Raw genomic sequence first — 23,288 nt, forward strand, 5'->3', positions numbered from 1 at the left:
TTTGAATTATATTTTTGCAGTCTTTAGAAGTGCCTACAGATTTAAGAACACATGATGATGCACATTAATTTTTAGAAGCAGTGGTGCAGATTTGACCCAGCTGTGCACCTGCAGGAGAGCCAGGTTGTAGCAGAATGCCACAGAGAAACACTGAGCACACCACTCTTACCACAGGACAGCATGAAGGAACTCACCATGGAGCACTCACTGGCAATTAAAACATCCCAATATTAAACACCCAGAGATTGCTCAGAGCAAGAAGGCAGGTTTAAGCAAAGCAAGTGTTCAATGGATCTCTTCTGGAGGAAGCTGAGCCAGAGCATGTGCTTATGAGGTGCTCCAAAAGCTACAGGCGTTCATTGCATGGGACCACACCTGGAAAACCCCTGGAACACCTCTTTAGTGGAGAGCAGCACCGATGGCTTCACTCTGTGCATCCTCCTCTGCTGCTCTAATTGCACTAATTGTTCCTCTAGACTGAGCTGCCCAGCTCCTGTCTCAGAGATTTGGGGAAAAAAAAAAAATCCAACCAGGTGAAATTTCATCTGGCTATACTATAAAGAGGAGGAGATGCCTTTCATCAGTCTTGGCTCTCTGTCTGGTGCTTAAAGAGCCTTGCTCTTGCTGCAGACACAGAGGTGGAAATGTGATGCTCCAGACTGTCAGAGAGGAGTAACTTTATCACCTCCTCCAGTGAGTTCTTGCCCAGAGTTCACATTGGTCTCATGCCTGCATCCTTAGTCGATGAATCCACAGCCAAAGGTAATAAATCAGTGTGCAGGGCACATCTTCTGTCAAAGTCACCCACCTATTCCAAGCTCCATTTATAGGAGTGAGAACACAATTTATGACGCACCAAATTGTCTACAACCTTTATATCCACTGTATTTTTGCTCCTCTCTCTGAAATCCCTGACAAATGAGCTTCAATTTTTCCCTCCCATTTCTGATCAGGCCTAATCTAAGAATATACCAGCACAGAAGTATTTCAGTTGGGCAGCCTCTGATACCAGGTAATGCTGATCTCTAATACTGTTGTTTTCAATGATTAATTCCGGCACTAACAGTCTCCTCCTGCAGTCCAGAATTTTTTTTCTTTCTAGCCAGGGTGAAAAAAATGATAAATAAACTTGAAACTTATTTGAAGGTCTCAAAGTTGCAGGCCTTGAAGAGTCCTTCAGTGTTGTGACAAATCTGATGCTTTGTAGCTCCACAATTTCCATGTTCTTCTGTGCACAGTATGTATGGCTGGTCTTTTCTACTGTTGGCTGCTATCAAGTACACATTATTCTCTCTTCAGGATGCAAAAATACAGGTTGTTTTATATCATTCTGCACTTCTACTTCCTAATGCCCTTACCCAACCAAAGATTAGTCAAGAAATTAAGGTGTTATTGCAGTTAAAACATAGGTGGAATGCTGCTAACCTTACATGGGGAAGTTGTTGGCTGTGCTGGAGTCAAGACAGATGGTCACTTCAGGGAATGTTTCTTTTATGGCAAGTGCTCATTTGAGTAGGAATATTTCTAGCTGGATGAGTCACCTCTTTCTCGATTGCTGCATCAGATACCAACACATGATTTTTACACAAGGATATTCAAAGATGTGGCACAGGCTGAAAATGCATCTTTAAAGCATCCTACAAGGGTTTCTTACTTGACTGGAAGTATTATATGGCCCATGTAGATGGATTTAAAAAATCTCCTCCACTGCTTTATTTTTACTGAAAACTGTGATGAAATGTCTTTTTTCTTCTTTTTTTTTTTACAAAATTATGTGGTACTCATATACAAAATCAGTCCCATAACAGCAAAATGCACAAAATCATAATAAAATTTCTCTGTTTAATGTAAAAGTAAGAAACTCAAAGTAAAGTGCAAAAATTAGAGCGAACATTTCTATTCTGTGGCTCTTCAGCAGCAGGTTTGACTCTTCCCTGGTTTGGAGGACGAGGACCATCATCTGCATGCTGGTTGCCATGGAGACTCCCATCGCTTTTGGAATCACAAGTTTTGCCTGAAAGGAAACACTCCTGCACTGTGAGTTTTTAAGGACCAAAGAGGTTTCTGTTTGTCAGCACACCACATACTAGATTAACCACCACATCTAAGCAGGTGGGAGGGAAGGCAGTAAAATATTTTCCAGTAATTAGCGACAACATATTTAGTCTGTTTAAAATCCACAAAACACATAAATAGAACTACAAGACTTGCTGCATTAGATTAGGTTGTTATGGCATCAAATCTGCTATCTCAGTATCAGCTACTTCAAAGGAGAATGAACTTTGGCCACAGAACATAAGCATGGCAATAAATCCTTCTGAGTCCTGCATCAGGCAGGACTGGGGTCTCTCTTGAGTTGGTAAGGCTCCCCCATAACTACATCTTTGCTAGGAAAAGATGTGTACATGAACACTTCATGGGTCTGTCCCTGTGTTGTCTAAGGTTTATCCATTCTATTTGCACTCCCAGAAGGGCTCTGGGGTTTGACAGCTCTGCCAGCTTCCTTCTCACTAGTGCAAACCAACACCTGGGATTGCTCCAGAGGTGAAAGTTGTCTGGCCCTGAGGATTGTGCAGAAGGATAATGTGTATATGTTGGCATGAATGTCTGGCTTGACAAACTATGGTTATTTAGAAGATTAATATAAAGAACTTGCAAGATTAAGCCTCAGTTACTTTCTAGTTCTGTCATCTTTGTGAAATGGTAACTAAATAACTACCTGTTAAATCTCCAACTTTCATCTGATTTCTTCTTTTGAGGCTGTTCTGTGCATCCGTGGGGCCATCAACATACTTCATTGCAATAGCTGGGGTCTGGTCCTTCTTTTGCTGGGTCTGAGTAGCTGAAAGAACACAAAAGGACATTTAATTGGATTGTATTAATGTTCATTTGTTCAAGGAGGAAAATGTGTTGAGTTGACTCTACCTGGCTGATGAGAACTTGGTACAGTTTCAATCTTGCCTTCTGGAAAGGACTGAACAGATTCATGGCCAGAATCTAAATCTTTCACTGGCCTTCCCATAATCTCATTCTCAGTTGCAGATTTATTTCTAATGAGGAAGTAGGTGTGCATTTTCCCTTTGCCTTTTACTTCTATTTCTCCTCTTTCAGTAATCTCAAAATTCTTGTATTTTAGGCACCTAAAGTATCAGAAGCAAAATGACATATGAAAATTCAAGACAAGTAAAAATGACACTGATGTTTTCAAAGAGCTGAGTGATCAAATCATAACAGTCTGGGGAAAAGAGTCTCAATTTGTGAACAACTGAGGATTTCTTTCAACTGTTTATTCAAGCCTGCTGTGCTTTCATAGCATTACACATACAGCCTGATCAAAAATTAATGGATCACACAGTCAAATTCTTCAGTAGGGTGGAGGGTTCTTATTTACCAGTAAATAGAAATAAAGAACTGAGGCAGCCAATATCAGCTAGACAGAATTATCCCCAGTCATTTCATCAGAGAAGGCAATCAGGTCCATCAAGCATGATTAACTAGTTTATTTTACATCCAGACTTGCTATTCCCAATTGCCTTTTTCATGTGTCCAGAAATGACCATTTGATTTGCTCTGGGACTGACATGAGGCTGATCAGCCTGCAGTTTCCCCATGTCCCCCTTGCCATTTTTCCATACAGCTGTAGCTTTCTTCAGCTGCTGTGTGCTGACAGTCGTGGCCTGCCAGAGCTGACAGCAGCTCTGCAGTGCCACCACCCAGCTCTCATCACCTCAGATCCCTGCATTTCTGTAGATTGAGATGTCTCAAAAGATCCCTGCTCTGATCCTCCCCCAGTACTCATAGTTCACCTACTCCTTGAACCTGGCTCTTGGTGCAGGGACCTTGAAGAACTCATCAGTGAAAACCAAAGCAAGAGAGGCCTTAAGTAACTCAGCCTTTCTTCAGGGCACTGTCACTAAATCACCTGCCACAGCAGGTCCATGTTTCTATTTATATTCTAACATTGCACAGCTCCTCTGACTGCCTTTGAACTTTGTTTCCCATTTCAGTGCCAGCTGAGTTCTCATTTTCCCAACATCATTCCTATGTGCCCAGACAATGCTGTTGTACTCTTTCCTTTGTAGTTTGTCTTTGCTTCCACTGTTGCATACAGATTTTATGCATACATAAAGTTCTTGGAAATGTAAAATTAATTTTTTACAAACATGAGTTTCTGGAAAGTAAATTACAGCATGAAGAGGACAGCTGTTTAGGCAATTAATCCTTAGTAAGTGTAAATGAATCTCTTTCACTACAAATTGTGGTGCTCAGAGATTTTAAGTCTTTTGTTATGTTCTAGATGTTCTGGCTGTCTTTCTAGCACCTACATCAATTTATCAGTACTTCCAAATAAGTCATCACAGTTGTTTTTTTCTAATATTTTGCTCTCTCAAGCCTCTGCTCCTATACATAAGTACATTTGGAATAATTAGGAAAAAAATAAGACTCTTTACAAGCAGTGACTTCCCTTTACAAGCTGCTTAAATGAGTGACTAAGCCCCATCTACACTGAAAGGTGCACTGCCAAGGCAGTGGCTTTGAGCAGGTGAGGTTCCCCTCAGTCACTCACTGGTAGGCACTGGAGCTGAGGTGGATTTTGCTGGGGACGCCGTGGCTCTCCATGCGGGAGGCGATGTTCACCGTGTCCCCAAACAAGCAGTAACGAGGCATCTTTTCTCCAACAACCCCCGCCAGGACAGGACCTGTATGGATCCCAACTCGAATCTTTACAAAGATAAAACACCCCCCAAAAATGTCACTTGTTATTTAACATCTTTCTTAGTGCTATCCAGCCACCGAAAAGTTCATCTCAACACAACACTGGACGCCAGAATGATACCAAATATCCACAGGGAGAGCTCCTCATGGGAATGTGCCCAAAGCCAAAGAGGAGTAGAAGCAGCTCTTTGAGGTGCTGCTGCAAGCATTAACCAGAAGCTCAGCACAAGAAGCAGACAGACACACGTGCACCTTTGTGTTAACTTACTTGGATAGGATTTCCAGAAACTGGGTTCTGTACTCCTTTGGCTGCCATTATCATGCCCAAGGCAAAATTAGCAACTCGCTCTGCATGAGTGGGGACAGGCACAGGCACACCCCCCACCACCATGTAGGCATCTCCAATTGTCTCCACCTTGAATTGAGAGGGACAAGCACATGAGCATGCCAGCTGCATCTCACTCAGGTTAGTGTTTTGCTCTTCAGGGCTCTTCTCATCTGCACCAACTGTCCCTTTCTCTTAAAAGATGCTTCCAGTCACTGAAAAGCTTTACCACACATGAGTTTCCTTGAGATGGAGGTCCTTTGCTTCACTCCACACTAAAAATTCCATTACATTCTGTCCCTGCTCGCTTGACCCACTTTAGATATCAGTGTGAGAGACCCTAAGGAGGAAGAGCTGCTGTGCAAGAAAGGCTGCAACAGTGCAGACTGCTTGCCTTCCTCTCACCCAGGGCAGAGCTGGGTCTATGCACAGAGGTAGCCCGAGGCACAGCCTCCTGAGCCAGGATGAGTGCTGTTCATAATCTGATGGATGAGTGCTGTTAATTAGCTCTCATTCATAATTGGTACTAAAAGCATATTTCTTGTTTGGGAGATATTTATTTTTTAATAGTCACAAAAAAGCAAGAGCGCCCATTCACTGTTGATGATGATTAAGGGTTCCCACAAAATTAAGGAACCTCCAGTCTCCAGGATCTCACAGAACACAATGTGGGCTAAACAATTTGGGAGCATCCTTCCCTACAACCAGCTGCTTTCCCACAACAGCTGCAGCCTGTGAGACAAATGCTGAAGGGTTTGTCCTCCTTCAGGCATCCAGTCTCTTTGGAATACATGCTAAAGTACCTGAGAAATGCTTTGGATTTTGATACTGTAACACAAATTTTGCTGGGAATAGAACAGACCTGTTTGAAAAAGAGAATTCTTAAATGCTCAAAATCCACTGTAAAAGTCTGTTACATGGTAATGAAATGTTCTAAACTGCTTTTATAAGGTTCCACTGGCCCACTTATCATCAGTAAAAGAGAGATCTTTTAGATTAGATTAATTGACTTTCTTAAAAATTAACAGCAATAGGAGAGTGGAAACATAACATTTGGGTTTGTTCATTAACACAATGACTTAAAACAGTTCAGTACTTCAGTCTCAAAGAATGTGTTCCTGTCCATGCCTTCTATCAGACAGCCAAACCCACAGCGATGGCAGTAACAAATTAATTTTTCTGTAACAAATTAAAAACAACTGTAAAAAGCTACTAATGCAAATAGATGCCCTAATTATTTTTCAGCCATAGTAGAAGATTTAATTTAACAAGATTTATTCATAACTTCAGATGTTTATAAGCTTGGGCCAAGTTTCTTTGATCAATGTCACTATTTCATTGCTTTCCCAATTCCCTGCAATAGTAATCTCATCCTTGCTCTCTGTACCCCAGTAACTTCCTTCAATATTAATAGGAGTTATATACAGGCTTCAAAAGGAGATTATTATAGTGACAGATCATTTACTTATGAGGGATGATTTAGAAAGAATATGAGGCTAATTCATCCTGAAATCTGTGGGCCATATCCTGAATTCTTCAATTATTGAATACAGATTCCTTGCCAAGGAAGAAATGCTTCTGGTTTCCCAGTACAATTTATTGTGGGATGAACTGCAAGCCCTGCCTGAGCAAAGAATAAATGAGATTTGGATTTCACCCTTTACTATTTCTGCCTTCCTAAATATTTAATGAGCTGAGGACAGAGAGAAACTTAGGAACTGTTCTTCAGCACATTAAATCTGGTACCTCTGGAAGTGTTGGTAACACTATTATACAGGCCAGCCAGAACTCTGATCTTTCCAGCACAGTTTGGAGACCACATGCCCAGTCTAGGTCTAATTGATGCTCTGTGGGGGTTGGCAGCAGAGGATACCATTGCTGAAGATCTCCATGAAACTGAAGTCTAGCTACTGGCTGGCTATTGTCTATAATGCTATTTCTCACCAAAGTGACCTATTTAGAGGTTCAAATAAAAGAACTAGGCAAATTTTTCATGTTGGATAGGCATTTGAGAAAGGAGGAAGAGAGAGAGATATGAAAGAAGAGCCATTCTGGCATTAGCACCGTGGAAAAGGCTTTAGCCTATGACAGAACTTGAGTTCCTATCCAATAATGTCCACTTCTCCCTGTTTTTCAGTTTGTGTGGCCACTACAAATAGGTCATATTTTATGTTTTAATCAACAATCATGCTGTGGTGATGAGGATTTAAGTAGATTTTAAACCAAAACAAACAAAACACCAAACAAACAAACAAAAAAAAAACAGCAAAAATTTCTGCAGCCTTTTTTGATCAGTACCTACCTTGTACACATCATGCACTGTGGTCAGTCTGTCAAACCTCAGGTACATTGAATTTAACATGAGAACTATCTGAATAGGCTCACACTGGGCACAGATGTTGGTAAAGGTCACCACATCACTGAACAATATAGTGCACTCCTTGAACTCTCCTGTGGGCAGAGAGAGCAGTGGTGTTTGTAATGGCTGCACAATCACAGTATCTGTTTGAGACTTGTTTGAAAAGATCATTCTATGGCCTCTCATATGTAATAATCACACATGGGTGCTGAGAGGAAGGAGAGGGGTCAGAGTGTATCAATACAGGAATAATTGCACATCTCAAACAACCCAAACATGTGAATACACCATATACAGGAAATACTAAACTCATTATCCCTAATTTCATATATGTGCTCACTAAAGGGAATTTAAGCATATTATTGCTACCCTTAAATGATAATAGGAATCATTACATTTATAATCCTACATTTATAAATAGCATAGAGGTACTAGGAGAATTTTCTGGCAAAGACTTATTCCCTTCACTTCTGAGCCCTTGTCTTCCTATATACCCATGTTAAAACCAAAATCTCAGATTACTGCTGAAACACTGAATTTTGTTCACTGAATGGGCAGCACTACCACCTTTCACCACCTAAGGAACAATTTTAGCAAAGAGCTTCCAAAGCTTTCTTTGAAAGAATAGCCTAATTTTATTATCAGCGAAATTAGGGTCTGTGACCCTCCTCCAATGCATGGATGTCACCAAGTGGAGCATGGACTCCAGGGCAGTGGCAAAGGGGCTGTGCCAGCACCCCAGTCTCTCTATCCCCACCCCTGCTGCACAAGTCACACATCCCAAATGCACCCTGTTCATTCACCTGCCTCAACTCGCTTGCCCTCTTTCAGCTGGTTGGCCACGTGCTGGGGGAGCATGGCATAGAGCAGGGCCTCCGTCTTCTTCTTCTCCTCCTCCAGGTGCTTGGACAGGATGCGCAGCTCTTCCTTCTTCCTCTCCAGCTGGCTGGAGAGCTCCATCTCTGCCAGGCGCTGCTGATTGAGGAGAATCAGGTCCCTGGTGACGTCGTGGGGCGCGATGTCCGCGATGTGCATCTGCCGCTCCTCCAGCTCGTGCAGCGAGCGCAGCAGAGGTGAGCACAGGTACAGCATGCACTGCAGGGGCTCCATCCACATCATCTGCCCTGTGGGGAACCAGCGTCGGCAAGGCTTTTCAGCACTGTGGCCTTTCACAGGGTGCTCTGCATTGCTGGAGTTAATTCTAGGGGGTGAGTTCTAAGCTCGGTGGGTTTCTGTAGGGTCTGGATGATCACAGGAATCTGTTCCCTAGGAATTCGGGGTGATCTGGTTCAGAGGAGCCAGTAAGAAAATTTTGGAACCCAGGAAGCAGTCACTCCCTCATTGCAGGTGCTGGGCAGAGCCCAGCTAGGGTTCAAGTCCCTCCTCCTAATGGGGAACCCCAGTGCTCACAACATCTCTCCTCTCCTTTCTGCTCCTCTCTGCATTTTCCCCTCCTCTCCTAGTTCTCAGGCTGTTCCCAAAGCCAGTCAGTCAGAATCGTGCACAGGGGAACTGAGACTCACAGAGATTAAGCAAAGCATTAGAAGTTTAATTTCACAGTGCATAGTTTGTGTCCCAGTAAAGTCAATGGCACTTTCCTCCCTGGAAACTGAAGCTTTCAGTTACTATCATAATCTAAATAAGCAGTTACAAAAATGCCTGAAAGGTAAAAGGGATTTTTGGTGGGGAATCTAGTTTTTGGGTTTTGCTTGAGGTTTGATTTTGACTCTGATTGTTATTATTGTTGTTGTCGTTGTTGTTATTATCTTACTTCATAAGTATAATTGTTTTCTAAACAGCAATCTAGGAATTCCTATTTCTTTCTTTCTCCCTCACCTCATCCCCATGGTTGCTGGATGAACAGCTTTAAAACTAAGAGGATTGAAACATCAGAAATACATGTGAACTAACCGCTAGAGGATAAGGGAAAGTACAATTGTACCCGTGGCTGGTCAAAGTTCCTTGTTTTGGTAGCATTACTTTTTTCAAGGTTGTCCCTAAATGCTTAATTTTTTTTCTGAATCTCAGGGAAACAAGATTTGACACTCATTACATAAAGGTGAAAGGAAACAAGAGAAAATTAGGTCACATTACATAGTTCAGAAAAGAAAAACTGAAGTCACAGAACAATTAAACCAAATGCTATTATAGTTAATTACACCAAGCAGAGGATCATCCCATATTCAGTTGTCTCAGTAAAAATAAAGCAAATACAATATCTCGTTTGCTGAGATAATTTTAACTGGTAAACTCTCTTACGTGGCTTTGGGGAGGTGTGTGAAGACAGAACCTGAAAATGTGCTATAAAAAATAAAAGCATAGAGAACTAATCTATTTTTAATCACATTGGAAATCCAGCCAGCAGCAAATAACTCCCCTTAAAGACATAAATTAAGAACAAACCATGTATTCACATGTGAGTTTTGCAGCATCAGAAAACCACCATTTTTCTAAGCCTTTCAAATAGGAGTTGAGTTGTTGCTTCTGACTGAAAGCCTTCAAAATCTGGTGAGGTGATAGCAGAATTTGTGTACAAGCATCTACTGCTTCTCTAAGCAGACCCATCTAATCTCCTCACTGCCCAAAGGCTATTTATAGGGCTGCAGGGAGGTCAGGAGTGCACCTCAGCCTAATTCCTGATCTAATAGGAGCACTTCTTCTATTGCAAACACTGAAGTACCTCTCAGCTCCAGCATTGGCCGTTCTTTCCATGACTCAGGCATCATCTCTCTTCTGGTCTGGAAAACAAATTGGCTGTTGATGAATTTCTGAATGCTGGAGATGGTGAAGGGTACTTCTGGGTGAACGATCCTGAAATACTGATCCAAGGAGATGCCCATGGTCTGAAGGCCAGGTACAATCTTCTGAATGCTCACCCCAGCTTGCTTCACTTTGAGCTTAAAAGGAAAATATGGACCAATGTTACAATTTGTGTCCCTTTGGGTTCAGACCAAGCAAATGTTCATAACATTTCCACACACTTAGCCTTTCTAAAGCACATGGATTATTTCTGAGCAAAGTTTCTACCCTGTCAGTGTAGTGCTACACAGCCCTGAATGCATGCCCTTCATAGCAAGACAAAGCCCAAGAAAGGAATGTTGTTATTAAAATGTTCCTTCCTGTCAATTGTGAGAAACCCCCAAAACTACCTGCTATTATCCCTGCTGCATTTGTGTGGGCCTCACAAACAGCCTTACAGGAGAAAATCTGAGAATTTTGCAGGAGAAAATTTGAGACACTGGAGTGTCTTGTATCCCAAAACGAAAATAACTGTGGCATAAAATGCCTTGGCAAATATTAATTTTCTAATAGATGTCATGGGTTACTTTCTCTTAACAAAGTGAAAAGGTTTAATCATTTTCCTTTCCTCTGCTGACCATACATGAGCTCTTAAATTCTGCAGAAATGTTCTTTTCTGCTCGTCATTGGTTATTGAAGCTCTAACCTGGCTACCAGTAATGGGTGTAGGACTTCTTTGCACACTAATAATTTTATTAAATTGTGCATACTGGCCTTCATGAAAGGTTTAAGACTCTGTATTTTGGCTGATGTGGGCAATGGCAGGAAGCAGATTATATGTTCTGGTATCTCAACCAGCACAATGCCAAAACGTGTTCCTTGAGGGGAATGGCTTCAGTGTTCTTCTGCTGTCCCATCCTCAGCTTCTCCCTTCTTTGCTCCTGTCTTAAGCCAATATTCTCTCCACAGGGTTCAGAGCAGGAGGACCTGTAGCTTGGTGGGGACCCAGGCGAGCTGGGAAGCAGCCAGAGGGCAGCCCTGCCAAGGGCTGTGTGAGCAGGAGAGGAGACTCAGCCCTGCCCCAGAAGGTAAAGAGATTTGGGGGTCCCAGAGGGGCTGCATGCTGCCTGATGCAGTAGTGGCTGGGCTTTCCCAGCAGAAGCATGCAGGATTAGACTCAGGAAGCACAAGGAGCTTGGGACAATCCTTGGAACAGTAACTGGGAGGAGAGCAGGAAACTGTAAATACAAAGCCACTTTAAAGGATGGGACATGGCTCTGGTATATCCAGGGACAGGGAGGTGACCAGAAACCTCAAAAAATTGTGCTCACTATTTGGTAACAGATAAGACTGCTGCAATAAACCTTGCTGGCAGATGTTTCAGACATGGAAACTCAATGAATTCAAAGGAGATTCCTATCTGCAGTGATACAGAGCATGTCTCTGTACAGAGTATTTCTGCAAATCCTGTGAGAGAGTGTACACTGCACACAGAGTACACAGCAGGGAACTGTAGGACAGTCAAAACAAAGGGAAATTACTCTGAGGTTTATGCAAATTAAGGGCCCTGACCACATGCTTGTCCTACCTCTTTGTCAAAAACCATATGAAAAGGAAGTCCATTGCAAAATGTTTTTGTGTCAATCCAGAGGCTCTTGGGATAAACAGGATCAAATCCTCTCAGGAGCTTACCTGTGGCGAGATGTGTAGATTTAAAATCAGGCTGCACTTCATAAAACCAATCAGCATGACTTTTTATCACTCAGTCAGACAGAACCCTATATCACAGCGAGTGAAGACAAAGCAAAAAGTGTGTGGGCCCAGAAATGTGCCCCCATCTGTGCTAAATGCTCTGCAGTGTAATCCACAGCTGATTAGCAACTAATCTGAGTTGGCTAGGCGTTTAAAATTTAAGCACACAAAAACCAAAAAGCACTAGATGCATGAAATTATGTAGAAAAAATAAGAATAGATGAACTATAGATGTTACTTCTCTATGAAACTTCAGATGCCACAGCAATATAATACAGACACATCCCACAAAAGTGTGCACAGAAGTGGGTTTAATATACTTTGCCAGCTACTAAGGAACACTAAGAGAAAAAAACCCAGTGTGATCTGGGTTTTAGACTCCTGTACAATAAACCATATGTACAATGTCCATGGCACAGAGACAGAATTACTGTTTGGTTTCTATTTTACTTACCCTGAGAATTTTTACAAAAGGGTCACAAATCTACAGAGTAGTTTGTGCTTACTAGCAGCTATTTTTGTAAAAGGAATACAATGGGTAAAATATCAAAACCGTTCATCTTTTGAGTGAAGCACCCAAAACCTCTGATCTTCATGGCATAAACTTGGATTCCCAGTAACCCACCAGAATCAAAAAGATGATTACTTCCAGTGACCTCTTTCCCCCTGAAGGTAGCTATGACAGTTACTTCAGTAAGTTCTGCTGAGAACAAATGTTCAAGTCACTCAGGAGATTGGTGCAAAATATTGCAAACTTAGAATCTCTTACTGCTTCAGGGAAAGTCAGTGTGGGTTTTTAATTTATCAAAATCTGGTTCTTGATAACTCACACTTATAGCTAAAGAATTTATTTATTTTTTTAGTAATAATGCTAGTGTAAATTTTTATTTTAAATATATATTAATTTCTTGCTTAGTATATCTGCCCTTGTAATGCATGTGACACTGCACCAGGTGCTACCAGGTTCAATTTTTCACTGGTTCCAGAATGCAGACATCTTGGCAATACTCAGCTAGATTCTCATTCCATTTGGGGAATCAAAAGATCCTAAAATTCCTTCCATTTTATAAACATATATAAACATCTAATACATAAAGGCAAGAACAGAGATTACAAGATTAGCAGGAGACTTTTGGTAGTGGAGGATGTAATTTGTTTTTTAAAATTTACTACAGTTGATAATTTTGGAAAGGAGTAGTATCTACCAAGTTAAAAAACACACTTTTAAATTCAGCATCTTAAACCAAGTGACATGAGAATGAAGAATCAAATTCACCACACAATGGCATTTTATAGAAGAACACTTTTCAGATGAAAGCCCTGTTTAAGAGACAAAAGTGACAGGTCATATTCCACTTAAGTATCTGTCATTACTAAGCATGCTTATTATCTGCAATTTTTCTTTGATCATCAATGTCAAGCTGAAAGAAACTTAACCAGAAACATTTTGAAAAGTTGCAGAGGAAATATAAATGGTAACTTCAAAATGGATGGGTGGGTGGGTTAGGGAGGCTTACTGATTTTCTAGCTGAAGAGACTCAGAAATGATGAGGAGCTCCCTCTGAATGATCTCTCACCTTTTCCTAATGTGATTATTCCTCTCAATGTTTTCCAGTGACTTTTCTTAACAGGACAAACAGAGTTTCCTCTGTCTCCATTTGCATTCTTGGCTTTTTCAAGGTCCTGTTGAAATAAATCCAAAGGGAAATTCAATGTTTTTATTTTAAATATATTTTAGTAATATGATGATAATGAATATTAAAATACCTCTTTATTCAGTTGGTTCTCAATTTGTTTTTCAGAGTCAACAAGACATTGAGATGAGGAAGAAAATTCATTTCTTTCCTTGCATGGAAATAGAGGGTTTTGAGTGACAAGAAAAACAATATGTTCTTTTTTCCCAGTTCTTTCTTCTTCTTCTGTTTGATTGACTATTTTCATTGAAATCTCAATGTTAAAAAAATCCAGGGCTGCTGCACCAATGATTCCTGAAGGGGAAACAAAAGACAAGGTATTGCCAAGAACAAAACCTTTTCAATTCCCCTTTTAGAGGGTCCCCAGTGGAATTTCACTGTTTCAGAAATCACTTTCCCAAAAAAACTCTGGAAGAAGAGAGCAACACTTGTCGTCCTTGCTACAGCTGCCATGAGGAGAATATGCTCACAGGAGCTCAGCTTCAAAGTTATGCTGCTTTTGCCTTGGCTGAGGACAAATGCTGATTTTCACCAGGAGCAGCTCAGCAGGACAGCTGAAGAATGTGCTCAAGTAGCCATAGAGCAATAACATGAATTCAACGCAAAGAGTGCAGGGAGTCTAAAGAGATTCTGCCACACAATCTATTTCGGTCATTGAAGAATACTGTGTTTTGAAAGGAAGGAAGTATCTTTCATGCAGATGCACAATCAGTTCTCTCATTTCTGGTCAGGCATGGACATCAAAATGAAATCAAAAGTTCCGTATGAAATTCCAAATAATTCTTTGCTTTCAATATCAAATAAGTTTCAACAACAAGGGAAGTTTTGAACTTCTAAATTCAGCATCATTTATGAAAGAAAGGAATATGATCATCTCTTACAGACCTATAGCTCTCTAATGCTTGCACAAGCACAGCTCTGGAGATGCTGGCAAATGCTGGTGAAAGATTCAGTCTGGAGCAGGGTTCAGTACAAGGCAGATGAATGTCTTCAACTTAACTAGAATTTCTACTTCACAGGAATTTAAAAAGCACAAGTCACTGAGAATTAATAAACAGTTAATTCTCACAATTACACACCATGAACTTAAACTCTTCTTCCAGGGAAGGAATTCTATAGCAAGAATGGACATTTATGGACTTGTTATGCCCAAAATTGAATCAAATTTTGATGAAATTTACTGGGAGCTAGGAGTGATCAGGCAATAGGGAAATAATGAGTTCAGAGTCTGGACACTGAGATTTCAATTCCATGGCCAGACCTCATCTGAAAAAAGATACTGAACTCTGAGTGCACCTGCAAATAGATGATTACTCTGCATACATACTGCATTGATCTGTACTCTGCATTAAGTCTCATTACCTGGCACAATATGGCACAGACCTCTTCTGTCTGAATAGTAATGTAAATGCATTGACCCATCTTCATTCTTTTCTACTCTAAAAGATGGTGCATTCATCTCCTGAGGAAAAAAACAAAACCAAAACCTCAATGTCTTTTTTCTGGAAAAGTCTACTTTTTCAGAAAGCAGACTGATGAATTCCACTTGTACAAAAGCATGTCATACCTTAATAACATCCACTGTAATATAAATAAGCTGAAAACCAGAAAATTAAATATTCTCACCTGTGAAGAAAATCTGCTAGGCATTACAGCCAATGTAGAAAATAATATCTAATGTTGAGGACTAGTCAAAACCAATCCTTTTTAGAAATTATCCTAACATTTGGAGTAATCTGTTTCAGAACACAGAAGAAGAGAACATGCTTTGATGATTGTTCTCATTATTTATTCACGCCTATGAGGTGCTGCTCCTTGTGCTGTGAACTCTGGCAGAGTCCATGCAGAGCTGCTCAGCAGTTACTACCCAGACTTGCCTGGTAAGAAAGGGACAGGTAGCTGTGCAGTGCATCCAGGTTCTCTATGAACTCATAGAGATTTCCACCCAGTGTCCTCAGCATGTGGTCGTAGCCTGAGCGCTTACAGAATTCAAAGAAATACTTTCCAAACTCCCTCAGAACAATGTCAGCAGGAACACCTGGCAAAATAAAGATACCTTAAGGAATAAGAAAGGTTTGGAAGTTCTTGCAATGCTGTCAGGTGGATTAAGACTGAAGACAGAAAATTTTCAACATAGGGAAGGCATTCCCAAGCACACAGGAGACAAAACCTGGGCTGCAGTCTCAGGCTTGACCCAGCATGATCCATTTTTGAGGCACGCTAACACATACCTAATACTTTGCAGGCTTTGTCAACAAGCTGCATTGTGATCTCATCTTTGTACACCTCAAAAGTCAAGAAAGAATCCTGGACTCCAGCCTGCAGCCTACAACAGAGAAGACAATATTCTTGTCTCAGCAGTGCTGTAAATACAACATGCTTGGGTGACCCAACTGGCATTTCTTAAATACTGTTTGCTGTGAATGCACTCCTCAACCTCCCTCGAGCATTATATTGGAACACACTACTCCACCTAATGATGTAAGTTTAATATGAAGTGCTTTAAATTAATTAAATTACTTTAACGTGGCTGAATGGTGGTAAACTCTTTCAAGGATTAGGACATCATACTGTGGGATGCTAGAACCAGTGGAGTCTTAGTTTGTCTTCTGGTCTACTGGTTTGTTGTTCAATGTGGCCACAATATCAAATTCTTGGGGCTTTGCAAACCTGCTGATTTTTTTTTTTATTGGCTTCAATGGATGATAATATATGGTGGATGGATTAGATGGCATCTAAGTATCATTTATGTATCTTGGAAATACCATATAGCTCATAAAAACAAGACAAAACCAGAGATGATAACAAGGCCAGATTGAATGGGACTTCCATCAGTCTGGTCTAGTGGAAGGTTCCCTGTTCATGGCAGGGGGATTGGAACCAGATGATCTATGATTCTGATTTAGCTGCTTTTCTCAGTGCTGCAATTAAACTGCCTTTATATTAAGGATGACATCTTTTCAGTGTAATTACTTCTCAATATTGTCACTGTGAGCCAGTGAGTCTATTGCAAAGTTGTCTATAAGACTAAATGTCACATTTAATTATCTGATATGACAAATTAATTGGGACAAATTAGTATCAGAGGATGAAGTGTTACAAGGCAAGAAACTCTTGCTTTTGCCCTTTTAGTTACTCCTAATATACTTGAGATACACATCAGCTACCATTTACCAATAAGAAATTATATCTCCTGCTGCTGAATTCCTGAGCACTTCCAATGCACTACATTTATTGGGAACACCTTACCTTAATTTTTCCCATGTTTCTTCACCATACTTTTCAACCACCAAAGACTTCAGGCACGTGTTTATAAATCCATACTGCAAAAGCAAATATATGAACATGGAGAAGATGTACTCTTTTTTCAAACGCCACCTTTTTGTATTTCAGATTGCTCTGCTAATTTTATATGGGAAGAGAAGAATAACGCTTGACGGCCTAAAGAGAAAGTCATGTTGGACACCATTATATCTGCCAGTAAACAGCGCAGCGTTTTCCTCAGCGTTTCCCCAGCGCTCAGCAGGGCAGAGCGCGCAGCCGGAGGTGTTTTGCAGAGAAGCAGCGAGGCGGGGCGGCCGGGGGTGCGCTGTGCCGGGCCGGAGCTGGGCGCTGCGGCCGGGCACGGCATCCCCGCCCGGCTGCGGCACCGCGGGCCCGCCAGCCCCGGCACCGGGCAGCGCCGGGAGAGAACGGCCGGGCAGCGCCGGGACAGAGAGGGAGAGTGGCCGGGCAGAGCCGGGAGAGAGCGGCGGGGCAGAGCCGAGAGCGGCGGGGCAGAGCCGAGAGCGGCCGGGCAGCGCCGGCAGAGCGCAGTAGCCCCGCGTGGTGCGGTGCGAGCGCCCCGCAGCCGGCACGGCGCTCAGCCCCTGCTCTCGGGGCTGCCTGTCTGTCCGTCTGTCCGTCCCCGGCAGGGACTGCCCGTCTGTCTGTCCGTCCCCGGCAGGGGCTGCCCGTCTGTCTGTCTGTCCGTCGCCAGCAGGGGCTGCCCATGTGTCTATCCATCCCCAGAATGGTCTGCCCGTCTGTGTGTCCGTCCGTCCGTCCCCAGCAGGGGCTGCATGTCTGTCCCCGGCCGCAGCTGTTGGTGCAAGACAGGAGCTACCTGTCTGCATATCTGTCCCCGGCAGGAGCTACCTGTCTGTCTGTCGGTCTGTCTGTCTGTGTGTCTGTCCGTCCCGGCCCGCCCCGCCGCCCCGCTCACCATGGTGCCGCTGCCGCCGGTCCCGCCGCGCCTCCCGCTGCCGGCCCGGGGGGCGGCGGCCCCGCCAGGCCCGGCCCCGCCGCGCTCGCCCGCGGCGGTGGCGCCCGGTGGCACCCGGTGGCGCCCGGAGTCCGCGGGCAGGGAGGAGCGGCCCCGAGCGCCGCGGTCCCGGTCCCTCCGCGCCCCCGCGGGCTCGGCTGTTTTCCGCAGGAGAGGCGCGCTCCCCGCGGCTGCGGCTGTGCCGGGAATTCCGAGCGGTGCCGAGGAGCATCCCGGGGCCGCGGCATCGCCGGCACGACGGCAGCTCACGGCAGCTCCCCCGTCCCGCTAGCAGCTGCTGAGCCCCGGCTGGACACGGGCCGGGATCATCGGGTCCAGGCTCCGGAGGGCAGGGAGCCGGGAGTGTGGCAAGGGCAGAAGAGGTTTCTTGCCAAGGGTTTCTTAAAACTGCCCTTAGCGGAGCAGGAGCAGAAACGGTGGAGTCCATAGCCACCCTCACCCAAGGACAGGAGATTTGTAGGGAGAAGCAGCACTTTCCATTCGACTGCTACTGAGCTGGGAGCTGCTGCCAGAGGCCTGACAAGAAGCAGGGGGTGAAGCTCCCTGCATGTGGCTGCCATCATCCAGGCTGTGTCTGCAGCCACCCAGCCTGTCTGAGAGGAAAGGACAGCAGCAGGGATGTTAACAGGAGCTTAGTGATTGGTGTTACAGGCAATGCATTCATGGGGTTTGGTACTTGGCAGAGTTATCTTATTTCCTAGGTTTATTTTTTAAATAGTTGTTTGTAGAGTGAGAGATTTGAGTGGTTTGAGAGTCCTGAGAGAACTCAGTGAAGAACTATTTGGGGAAAATCCTGATAAAGATGAGGTTCTGTCCTCTATCAGCCAAACTGGCAGAGGCAGCCCTGTGGGTGCTGACAGCCCTGTGCCAGCGCCTCATTGCTGCTGTGGGATGCTGCAGGGGATGTGCATTTGCCAGGGCTCTGTGCCTGTCTGGCAGGGAGGGTTTTGCTCTTGGTGTGGTGGTTCTAAGGCTCATCGCTCTGTCTCTGATCCTCAGCCCTCCACTGCTGCATGTGTTCAGCAGGCACATCAAAATCTGGGTCAAAGCCCTTCACCAGGCTACAGGACTGCTGAATTTTTGGCAATCACAGCCCTCCCACCAGCCCTGTGCTGTCTCTGCCCTCCCACAGCCTCCTTTAAACTCCCCACAGCCTTTCTGTCCCACAGTACCAGCATCTCCCCTGTGACCTCAGAGATAATAAACCAGGTATCTTCTCAAAAGCTGCCTCGGGAGCCAAAGCCTGGTCAGAGCCAGGCCCAGGGGAAGAGAACTAACAAAAGTCTGTGCCCTGCTGTATTCCCAGTGCAGTTTAGCACAGAATAATGTACACGAACCCCTCTGTATTTCCTGGACAGTATCAAATATTTGTTCAAACATGCCCCTGTTGGAGCTAGCATTGGCCAGCACAACAGATGGTCTGACTCCTGGTTTTCTCTCCGTGCTGTGGTTCCAAGGAGCACCCACCATGCCTGCTGCAGGACAAGAGGTGGTCCTGGACCCACAGACTCAGCCCCACAGCTCAGCCAGCCAGCAGTACCTGAGGGGAATAAACACCATATCATCTAAGAATGGTTTAGGTACGCTTACTGCCTTCCATGTATAAATTAATTTCTATTACACATCTTAAGGTTTACAAAACTTGAGTCACTGGTGGGATTTGCAATTACAGAAAGAACTTCAGTATCCTCTCTTCTAGTTTAATATAATTTCTTTTTCTCATTGTATGACATTTAATGATTTTAGTAGCAAAGATTAGCAACTATCAAAAAGATTTGGAGATGCAATTCAGGTAAGTTATCCAAAACTCACATTAGTACTACATCTATTGTACAAGGTAAATCATATTTTAAAATTATTATTGCTTTAGCCCTTCTTTGATTAGTGAATTGATTCTATTGTGTTTTTGGGTTTTTTTCTGGTCTGTGATTATGAGAGAAATCTGGATAAAGAATATTCAAGTCAGGATTGTTTTTTGTGGGTCATTAGGCTGCTCATCCTTCACAGCCCCTGGCCCATAATGTGTCCTCAGTCATCTCAAGTCATCTCTGTCATCTCAAGTTAGATAACAGAAACCTTCCAAGCAAAAGAATAGAAATCAACAGGTAAAAAAAATATATATATATAATACACTTCTGGTGTCACTAGGGATTTTTTATTTCTTTGGCACAATGTAATCAACACTTCCTAGAATTTTGGAATCAGCAGCTATTTCTGTGTATAACCCCCAGTCTGCAATCAAAGACAACATCCAACATGTTTCTGTATCTCAGCCCACTCTGTGTAAAATGAAGGAAACAATACTCCCCTTTCCAATCTGTTGCTGTGCTCTGGTGATGGTGATGCTGGTCTCTCTTGGCACAGCACAGGCAGGTCTCCCAGCCTATAGTGGACCTCTTTGCAGAGGTCTGGCATTGGTCCAGCCTGCCCCTTCCTGAGCAGAGCAGGAATGTTTGGGGATGTAGAGGGGAGGCTGGAGCAGGGTGGCTTTGGTTTCAGAGGGTTTCTTGCTTCCCAGAACACACAGGGTGGACAGGCATAGGCTCAGACAGAACTGCACATTGGAATTCTCCTGGAGGCTGAGCCTCTTTCAAAGGGCACAGGACACCTTCAGGTGAAATGTGTCTGAAAAGTCCTCCAGGGGCTGCACCTGCACAAAGCCACCCCTTCCTCCTGTAGCCCACTCAGCATCCCGATATCCAAACTGCAGCCTGAGGACGGTGCTGCTGGAAAATTCTGTAAACTTCTGCAACATTCCTGGCAGTTTGTCAGTAAGTGTGCCTTATATTTTTTCTGCCTTTGTGGCAAAAGATTCATTAATTCAGAAGGGAGGTGCTGTGGCCTTGCAAAAAAAGGTGTTCATCCATACCTGACAATTGATTTTATCAAGAGCCAATTTCCCCTGGCCTTTGTTGTGCTTGTGTCCAGTTAGTTTTAAACAACATCCTTGAGCCCCAGGCAGTTCAGCAAAATAAATGGGGTATCTGCAAAGTGCACTGTATACACTGTTTCTTCAATTAGATGAGAGGTGAAAATATGCAATATAGCAATTTATAACTCCTGGTTACAGCCTTGGAGAATGCACTCCTAGACCGTCATGGTCTGCGTATGCAAGGCCATCCTCCTTTTTCTTCTTTTTCTCTCTGCTGTGTGATTATTACCAGCAATGCAAAGTCATATGTGAGTTGCCATGGTGGAGGGGCTCCTTCCATGACTGTCTGAGCAGAGCACATTCTAAACGCTGCACCCTGGAGCCCAAAATACCACAGCAGTAACAGAATCCTTTCTCCAAGTGGTTGCCAGCACTGTCTCCTACCAAAGACCCCTAAGGATGCAGGGCTTTTCAGCATACTTCCTTCAAACACAGCCTCACATCCGTTGTTCAGATATCATGTGTTCACATTTGTCTTAAATTAGCCTGCACAGTGACTTTTTAGTGACTCAAAGTGAAAAAGAATCTGTCCTTCTACTGATGCAAACCAAAAAGGAAGTTTTATATATATATATGCATTGGTAGGCTTCCAGTACTTCACACTACCAAACCATGAAGACAGCTGATGCAGACTCTAGATCAGGAATAAAAATAAACACAGGAGATGTGCTGTCCTGCATAGTTTGGATGGCTCCAATTTTCAAAACACATATTTTAAACCCCCAGCAGTTATATTTGAATTCTTATTAAAGACCCTGGGCAAATTTTAAATGACATTAATGTAGACTAACTCAACAGCAGTGAAACTGCATGAGTGCAGGCTTTGTCCTCAAGAAAGCTTTCAAAACCCCAGCTCCTCTGGTTATCTGTTAAGCTGAGCTGGAGATAGGAGGCTGTCAATAATGTTTTAGAGGGGAATTAAGTTGGAAAAAGTCACCAGCTCAGGTCCAAAACCTATGCACAGGTGCCCTTGAGCACACAGATGGGGAGGGAACTGAGGAAATGAATGATTCCTCCAGGAGCTGGATGCTCAGTGGCACAGCTCCCTCTCCCCTGGCTCTCCATGTCTGCAGCCATGGGGTTCTGCTCTCCCTGTGTGTGATCCCCCTGAGGTTTCCCTTCCTCAGCACTCCTCTGATCCATGGGAGTCAGGCCTGCATCCCTGGAAATGTCTCATGCCAAGGAGAAACAGGCCCTGGAGGTACATTTGCATGAAACTTTCTGGTTAAAGTCTTCGTGCACGTTCCTCTGGGTATTTTCTTTCTCTCACTTCTTGTATGGCTACTCACATTCAAGAGCCAGCATCTGATATCTTTGTTTTCTGCAAAGAAAAAGGCTCATTGCTTGTATTTTCCCCCTCTGATTGCTAGTTAATGAAATTGGTTCCAGCTGTAACATCACTCTAGCAATGAGCTACAAAGAATCACTTGTCTCAACTGCCTGGGCCAGGCTCCTTTCAGCTACAGCTCACAGATGGCACAGTTATCCAGGAGACTGGAAGAATGCAGTCAAGAATAATGCAAAAATGGGTAAAAGCTGAGGCTCATCAGTCTTTGGTGCTTTGCTATTGTGTCTGTATTGTACTCCAGCCTCGTAGCTCCAACACAGGAGCCTGTGGAGCTGTTTGGTCACTCTCTGGCACCTTGTACTTTTGGGAATGTAACTCCAGATGAAAAGGTGCCTGTGCCAAATGAAGAAATAGTGTAGTACCAGCCTGTGCAGGAGGTGCTGCCTAGCAGGGAGTATCTGAGGGATCTGTGGTGTATTTCCCTTCCACCTCACCAGTGTCCCTCCCCTGTGATTTGAAGAAAGACCCTTTCCTGGAATATTCACATCACCAATCATCTGCCATGCAACTCAAAATCTCCAAAGGCCCAGGTCAAGAACCCAGAGCAGTTTAGTAGCACATCCCTGATAAAGTCAAACAAAAAAAAGGTAAATTCTGCCTGTAGCTTTATTTGTCTTTCATATTGTGAGAGATTGTTCCTTTACTTTTGGAAATGATAATCCAGATATCTCCATTGTGGCATAATAAATATCTGGGTTTTGTTCTTAAGAGGTGGGCCCAGGTTTCCTGTGCCTGTGGGTATTAAGACCTCTAACTGTTACACTGCAAATCTTATTGGGTGTGTTGATGATCCAGTGAGTTTTCTCCTTGGCTATCCCACTGAACCACCTACCACTGATGCTCTCTTGCTGCTTCAGAGGTAACAATCTGCTTCCTTGTTGCTTGTACTCCTCCAAGTAACATTTTGCAATAATTTTAATTATACAGCATGCTTACATTTCTCATACCATTATTAGCAAATACATGTTTACTCTAGCTTTCCTTGTTTGAACTGAATCTCTGAACTATATTCCATGGGGTATCTTTGAAAAATACTTGGATCCATTCTATACTAAGGTGAAGTTTAATATCCTTTCCTGTCACTAGGGACAGGCTGTTCTACAGCTTTAGGTCTGAGTTTCCAGAGGCCAACAACTCCCATTATCCCCAAGAAGAATTG

At 43.4% G+C, this 23,288-nt stretch overlaps 1 protein-coding gene across 1 annotated transcript; it reads right to left on the reverse strand.

Annotated features, from left to right (window-relative positions):
* Nucleotides 1-17: 17 nt before the first annotated feature.
* LOC135278972 (guanylate cyclase soluble subunit beta-2-like) lies at nt 18-18,180 on the reverse strand. Its single transcript, XM_064385973.1, has 16 exons — nt 17,790-18,180; nt 16,835-16,908; nt 15,817-15,911; nt 15,463-15,623; nt 14,948-15,047; nt 13,659-13,879; nt 13,469-13,574; nt 11,728-11,831; nt 10,081-10,297; nt 8,204-8,524; nt 7,344-7,492; nt 4,985-5,131; nt 4,568-4,722; nt 2,926-3,140; nt 2,720-2,842; nt 18-2,014 (listed from the first exon to the last, which is right to left on the reverse strand). The coding sequence occupies exons 1-16, from the start codon at nt 17,790-17,792 to the stop codon at nt 1,863-1,865; spliced, it is 2,343 nt and encodes a 780-aa protein (XP_064242043.1). The 5' UTR covers nt 17,793-18,180; the 3' UTR covers nt 18-1,862.
* Between the last annotated feature and the right edge of the window lie 5,108 nt (nt 18,181-23,288).

This window comes from Passer domesticus, chromosome 11 (assembly GCF_036417665.1).
Source record: "Passer domesticus isolate bPasDom1 chromosome 11, bPasDom1.hap1, whole genome shotgun sequence".
Classification (NCBI taxonomy): domain Eukaryota; kingdom Metazoa; phylum Chordata; class Aves; order Passeriformes; family Passeridae; genus Passer; species Passer domesticus.